Genomic DNA, 8,009 nt, shown 5'->3' on the forward strand with positions numbered 1-8,009 from the left:
TGCGTAGAGGGCGTTAATAGCACATCCCAGGGCCTACCGCGAAACACGTAAATCGAAATATCGTTTTCTGCCTCTATCACTCATGGCCATTCGATCGACAGAGAGGCAGATAACGAAATTTCGATTATCGCGTTTTGCGGTAGCCTATCTGTAAACATAGGTACTGTAAGCAAATCACCTTGATACATCAATGTCATAGTGAAAATTGTCAAGAAACTCGGTGGGATCAGGGCTTTGCATATAGCAAGACCGAGCCGGGCCCGCACCGTGCCACTCCCGAGCCCTGGTGATGACATAAAGGTGGCCACTGACGAACCTTCCAACAGTCCAAATAGCGTGGCTACATTCCAAAATCGGTCCGTGAATGTCAAAAACGTACAATGTTTAGTATTAGGATGCCGTCCATTTGGATGAATCCATTGTAACGGCATCCATTTGGAAGGCTCGTCAGTGGCCTGCTTAACGCTTTGCATAGAAAAGGAAGCTCCGGTAGCTCCGGCGGCCCGGCCACAGCCCGGTCTAACGTGAGTCATCCTAAACTGGAAAAAAAACGGAAAAAACGAAATTTTGTGTTGTTTTTTGTGTGTGCGATAAGCATTTGTTTTTTTCCGGGATTTTCATCCCTAATTCCACCCAGTAATAAAAACTGACTTTAATAAATATGGTTTAATTACAACTTGCGTGAATAGGCATTTTTGAGCGTTCATAGGTGAATGTGTGGAGCGAGCATTATTTGACGTGTAGGTGTGGGTTCAACAAAAAGAACGCTTGTCAATAAGGCGTTCGTGCTGTTAAAATTCAATTAATAATAGCCTTTATCGACCATCAACAGTGTAGTCCCCTTTTGATTGAGGGAAATTGTCACGTATAGTTCCACTACTCGCCGCCGCACCGTGAATAGCGCGTTAGTTAATCTATCTCTCACAAGATGTCATTAATTCCTGTAAACGTATATATTGAAAAAAAAAAGCTTTACTCTATGCTATAAAATACCCTTTCGCACGTCAAAAACTCCAAGATGGTGCCCAAGCCCATGGACAAAAAAGTCTAGCGATAGTATCCACGCCTGTCAAAATTTGACATTAGCAATCCACAGTTAGGTGACAACCGAACCAAACCGACTTAACCGACCTACCCCGAGTTCAAAGTCATTATAAACCGTATAGTAGTAATTAATAAAACAAAGTTGATTTTTTCTTACTTATTTTTTCGATCACATGTTTGCGATAGAATGCGATTCCATTGAACATGTGATACAATCAACTGTTGATTTGATGTGGATTGGAAATGTCAGCTTTGCACGAGTGGAATAAGGCCCCAGGCCTGCTCCGCTGTCGGCCAAGAGTTTTTAACCGACTTCCGAATCCCAAAGGAGGAGGTTATCAATTCGGTTGTATGTTTTTTTTTATTAATTTTTTTTTTATTTTTTTTATTTTTTGTTTGTTACTCCATATCTCCGTCATTACTGGACCGATTTAAAAAAATTTTTTTTTGATTGCATGTATATGCATACAGATTGGTCCCGTTTTTGTCAAAATCCAGTTCTGATGATGGGATCCATGAGGAATCGACGGAACTCCTCAAATCTTAAAGGCCTACATATAGTGATTTTTGTGTTTTTATCAATAAATCAAGCATATACATTCAAAAACGTGACATTTGATAAAGTGGAACTGCTGATGATGATCAGAACGGAACTCTTCAACGACGCATAGTTCACCTTTGGCGATTTGTCCTCTTCCTTATGTTTGTTAAGCAAGTTCAGTTTTTAAGCAACATTTTTGTCAAGCTTGAGTTCTGATGATGGGATCCATAAGAAATCGAGGGAACTCCTCAAATTTTAAAGGCATGCATATAGAGGTTTTTGTATTTTTATCAGAAAATCAAGCATTTTCATTCAAAACTGTCGCATTTGATGGAGTGGAACTGCTGATGATTATCAGAACGGAACTCTTCAACGACGCATAGTTCACGTTTGGCGATTTGTACTCTTCGTTATGTTTGCTAAGCAAGTTTAGTTTTTAAGCCACATTTCTGTCAAGCTCGAGTTCTGATGATGGGAACCTTAAGGAATCGAGGGAACTCCTCAAATCTTAAAGGCATACGTATAGAATTTTCTGTATTTTCATCATAAAATCAAGCATTTACATTAAAAACTGTCGCATTTGATGAAGTGGAACTGCTGATGATGATCAGAACAGAACTCTTCAACGACGCATAGTACACGTTTGGTGATTTCGAATTTCGATTTTGACTTGGACTGGGACCCGGACTCGTACCCGGATCGGAACCGGACCGGGACTCGGACTCGGACTCGGACTTGGACCCGGACTCGGACCCGGACTCGGACCCGGACTCTGACCCGGACTCGGACCCGGACTCGGACCCGGACTCGGACCGGACTCGGACCCGGACTCGGACCCAGACTCAGACCCGGACTCGGACTCAGAGACCTGGACCTTGACCCGGAAAATCACTATGATACCTAAACTAAATAAACCGCTATGATTACCTACCATAAAATGTAGGTATATAGTATGATGATGCCAAACCCCTCCCGCTCATACCCCCGTACACCGCACGGCATGCGCCGTTAAGTAGGTTAGGTTAGGTTTGAACTGCGATCCTCACAGACCAAACAAAAGTGGGTTAGGTTTGGTTAGAACTGCGGGCCTTACAGAAACGAAATGCTACTAGAAAAGTGGGTTTGATTAGGTTCGAACTACGATCCTCACAGAACCGAACTGCAATCAGAGAAGTGGGTTAAGTTAGGCTAGAACTACGACCCTTACAGAAACGAAATGCTACTAGAAAGTACTGGTTTTACCTCCTTTTCTACATAGTGCACCATCTACCATAATCTTTCACCGGGTCCCATAGAAGTCGGTTTTTTTTTCTTAAAAATTATAATTTATATGTTTTACCTATACTACAAGTTACTGTGCTATAGTTATCTTTATTATAACTAAATATTGCGCTATTCATATTAGTCACGAAAAAACTGCCTGTTAGGATTTACATTATCGTGTGACGGTTGCATGTGCTGCTGCGCACGCGTATTCGGGCGAGTGGGCGCGCGCGCAGGTCGGTGGACTGTAGCTGCACGGTCAGCGAAATTGTCCGGTTGTTTAACTCTATTTGTCGAGACGTGTTGCGAAATACCTGTGTTACGGTTATTATTGGAATAATACCGTGTCCCGAATGTATTTTTATTTCCTGTGTTAAAATCTCTGCCCTTATTCCTATTGTAACGCGCAGAGTGGGCATTCCGGTTCCCGTAATTATTACGAGAATGTCCCCGTCCATAATGTAGGACTTGATCCTGTTGTGGTGATGAGCTGTGCTCGTCAATGGCCGTCCTGATTGCTTCGGGCAATGACGTAAATTGCCTAGATGATATTATTGTGCTTAATTTTGGGTCTGCTAGACCGTCTGCAAACCGTTTAATGGCTGATTTCTCGTTCAGCGGACGAAGTATATCGTACCTGCTATCGTTATCGTCGGCCTGAGATATGGTCAGGTTGACGAAAAGATCCTCGATCTCGGCTCCGAATGCCTCTATAGTTCTCCTACCTTGCCTAGCTCTGTATAGTTGAGCCTGAATCGATTCGGACGATTTTTTAGGTAGTAAAAATGTGCGCATATCCGTGACAAGTAATTCTACGCTACTATATGACGTCTTTAATCTGAGCTTAGCGCTAGATGAAAGTCTTGTTTTTAGGACGAAGTCTATTAAAACCTGTTGAGTTTCGCTACTAATAATGGAACTGTACATTAGAATACCGTCTATTAATTGTTTAGTGGTATCCTCCTGCCCCGTCATGACGGGCAACAAGGCGATGGCCGTCTTGACATCAAAACTGGGCTTAGCCATTTTTCCGTCTGTTTGAGTTTCTGTATCAAAATAATTTATTGCTATCTTTATCCTACTGTAAGTGTCGGCAATATCGTTTATATGCTTATTAGCTAACTCTAATTCTGTAATTTTATATTTTTCCGTTTGCTCCTGTAACTGAGACACAATATCCGCCGCGCGATTATATAATTCGTTTGATTCGTCTAGTTTCTTTCTACCTATTTCTTTCCGTCGCCTCTCTGGACCTAACTTTACAATCCTCCTTCCTCCTCGGCGTAATTTTACTCTCCTATAAGAATAGTAGTTGTATAACTTCTGTCTGTAAGGGTATTATAAAACTAAAAGAATAAATGGCAGCTATAGTACAGCTTTTTTCAGTATTACTGACAGAGTTGCTTATTTTGGCGTAATTTTACACTCGTATAAGTATATATTTCGACCACGAAAATAAAAAAAATGTAATGAACAAAATTAATAATTTAGAAAATTATGAAATGGAACGAAGAATAGAAATAGACATTTGGACCTAAGGGTTTTTTTATTTGTTATACGGATTTCTAAAGAGACTTATAACTTATGTACGGAGAACCGAAATACAGCCAAACGAATACAAATATCCTATTATAAAGCTGTTTTAATTACAAAAGCTGTAAATGATACTCCATTTATTACACAGCACAGCTACTAAGATTATAATACTCTCCAACTAACCTGTAGGCTGCTTAAAAATTGTCGCCATTTTACAATGAAAATAAAACGTATTTGTAAATATAATTAATGAAATACTTGCAAATATTTATCAGACTAACATCGTGTTATGATTACCAGCTAAAATAAATTAACTTTAGCCTTAGAATTAATATTTATAAATATTTTTGATATTCTAACCTTAAAAACAAACACTAACTTTACCGATTTTTGATATTTTCCTTATGGTTTCTCTTTGTTATTTTGCAGGCGCGTGAATATTTTGCCAGAAAAGATACATAGGTTCGCAATAAATAATAATCGGCACTTACCAATAACATAATATTCCACTCAAGACCTCTATAATATGTATTTACTTTTACTTTTACCATCCACTATGACACTTTATTGTCGCCATTACCTACTATTTTACGGATGAACAAGATTAAGACATTTTAGTTTCTTAATAGTACATTACTACAGAGGCCGGGACGAAAGGGGTTGCCGGCCGAAGACATATAGACGGCCGAGCGAAGCGAGGCCGGATAGGTCTGAGCGCGGGCAACCCCATTTCCCGCCGAGGTATGTATAGTGCTTTTCTCAAACATGCAATGAAATAAATAAAATAAAAAATCCACGAAACCCAAGTTTTATTTATAGAAAAAACTAAAAGTAAACTACACCCAAAATATAACCAACACGTACCTATATATCATTATCACGCGTATGTTTTACACGAGTCGTGTATTTTTACTACCCGTATATTTTCATGTATCTTTGATTTTTTCGCCTTGTATCCGTCTGACTGTCGTTTTCGTCACGTAAGTTTACATAGTCTTTCATGTTGATATCATGTTTCACATACATCGTTGCTTCATGCATGGAGTAAATAAGTATAATTTCCACATTGTTGACGAATTTGTAGTTACATTCATTTAAAATATGCCACAAAACTGTTTCTAATAAACTGTAAGCCATTTTTCTTAGTTCCTCAAATAATAAAATTGCCATAAGCAACCATATACATACTTCGTCTTTGACTTGGCGGCAGAGGCAGCAAGTTATTTAAAATCAATTCTGCTTACGCTGCCAATTCCAACACCTACGATTACAATTGATATTAATTTCATTATTTCGTCGGAACTCATATTAAAGTCAAAAAATCAACAACGCTCCATAAATACAATAAAACAGAATGAATATTTTTCAACTTTACCTCCATAACAATTTAAAAAAAAATAACTTCGCGTGTTTGAGTAGACCTTTTTACCGCTAACGTTTAGATTAAATATTTTAAATGTTTTTATGTGTGTAGTTAAATTTATAATTTAAAATTATAGAATTTGGTTAATAATGTATTATTTATTAACTTCATGTTGATTTTATACAAATAAAACTGCAAATTATAGCAAGCATTGTTTTTTGGTTTTTTTTTTTATATAGGCGTAGTGGCAGTGTCATTACGAACCATAAAGCAAATACTGCCTCTAGTTTTTTTTAATGGATGAATGCCACGATGCTGTGTCACAAATATCTGTGAAATGAAAATTAAAAAAGAGGGCTTTGCCGGCCTAGGCCTGCAAGATTTGTATGAAATTCCATTAACGACCTTTTGTCCTAGCCGCACCTGAAACGTCATACTTCGCAGCCTATTATAAGGAACATAACATCAATATTTCATTGCATGTTTGAGAAAATGATTATTATTCTCTTGTAATTATTTTTAAAAGCTAATTTAAAACTCATATTCTTATTAGCCCAAGAAAGATACGCTTACGTTAAACATTAATTAGTAATAGGCAATTTTTTTTTTATTCCTGTTCTTTAGATCATTTTAAGATACTTTATTTTCGAATCCAACCAACTTTCCCTCCGGAAGTAGGTAAAAAAAAATAGTTTAAAAAAAGAGCCGTTCTTGTTTGTTAAAAATAGTAATAGTATTTTTAGTTCGTAAACGTGACGAAAATAATATATATAATGAGTCGACAATGGAATCGGTCAAAATATTTACACGAAAAATAACTAATTCAATAAATTGCGGGACCTCACGGATATACGTCGTAACTTGATATAAAAAAAAAGTTATAATTAAGTCTTTGATTTAATTACCATAAAACTACTTCATTAAGCTATTTATCCGAGAATCCAACATCAATATTATTTGTATCACTTTTATATATATTTACGCCTTAAACGTGCTAGAAAAAATGGTTATAGATATAATTTCTAGCAGACTTTGTTCTGATAACGTTCAAAGTGATATTCAATACATAATCACACTAAAACATGGTCAATGTAATAAATAAGAGCAATTTAACAAATTCGCTAAATGAAACTACCAAATTTGAACTCTGTGCGCTAATGCTAAGGATTACATTTCCTTGCGGCGCGCGGGTACAGTTTCAATGCGGGCGGTGGCGGGAGTTCGTGCCAAGGACGCGTGGATAGTATGTAGGTAAGTATGTACTTAACTACAAGTTGCTACAAGTGACAGGCCAATTCGAACGTGCGCGGGCGTCCCGCTCGCACCAAATATTTGTGCGGCCAAGTCTGAGCGAAATGAACGCGCGCGTGAATGATAGCTAATTAAAAATAACTGATATAATTTCCAACATTATTTTAATATTGGTTGATGTTCAAATTATACACGTCAGTCGTCAACGTTATGACCCACTACAAAAATAAAAATTTCGCATGACTATCGTTCTTATTTAATTTCAGAATGGCATAGTGTGGAGTGGCATTATAAAAGGAATACTTATTATTGTAACGGTGCGTGTAACGAAGCGTTACACTATCGACCTTCATACTATTTCTGGCACCATACAAATTCTAAATTCCTTTTTGAAATTCAAATCCTATTCCAAATTCCATTCAATGATTTTTATTTTCAGTTCGATCACATACTCTGATCGATAAACATCATTTAATCTAACAGACTGTACTTCCCAAGTTTCTAAACACGACCGTTTAAGTGTGATTTTTATTAGTAAACGTAATAATTCATAAGTGCGTGCAGTTCAGTATAGTGCTCGTTTTGTGGCCCTGCACACCTTCCAGATATATATCTACATCATCACCAAGGCACATATTGTAAGTTATTTGATTTCTAACCTTCTGAATTACGAAAGTGTTTTTATACATACCTATCTGTTAACACGTAACCTGTATTGTTACAGGTGCCTTTTTATTTAAATAATAAATACCCCTCATCGCTCTGGATCCTGCCTTTTCACTCCCATCATCCCTGTGAGGTTCCTCTACCTGCCCCCTCACACTGGCGCCATCAACGTGCTCAAACCCGGACCTGACAAGACACCCACCCGCCCTACGACGCTGAGCAGCCCGTTCCAGTACCTCCGTGCCAGCACCTGCTCCTACCCAACAACCGCAACCAGCTGTTCCAGTTCTACATTTTTCCTTATTCTACCAATTTTTTTTTTATATTGTTTGTAATTGCTAGCTT

General features: G+C 37.9%; 1 protein-coding gene across 1 annotated transcript; it reads right to left on the reverse strand.

The window, feature by feature from the left end:
- Nucleotides 1–2,928: 2,928 nt before the first annotated feature.
- Nucleotides 2,929–4,017, reverse strand: LOC134679210 (uncharacterized). The gene has a single exon (XM_063538089.1). The coding sequence runs from the start codon at nucleotides 3,872–3,874 to the stop codon at nucleotides 2,987–2,989; it is 888 nt and encodes a 295-aa protein (XP_063394159.1). The 5' UTR covers nucleotides 3,875–4,017; the 3' UTR covers nucleotides 2,929–2,986.
- Between the last annotated feature and the right edge of the window lie 3,992 nt (nucleotides 4,018–8,009).

The sequence above is a fragment of the Cydia fagiglandana genome, chromosome Z (genome assembly GCF_963556715.1).
Source record: "Cydia fagiglandana chromosome Z, ilCydFagi1.1, whole genome shotgun sequence".
NCBI classification, from domain to species: Eukaryota; Metazoa; Arthropoda; class Insecta; order Lepidoptera; family Tortricidae; genus Cydia; species Cydia fagiglandana.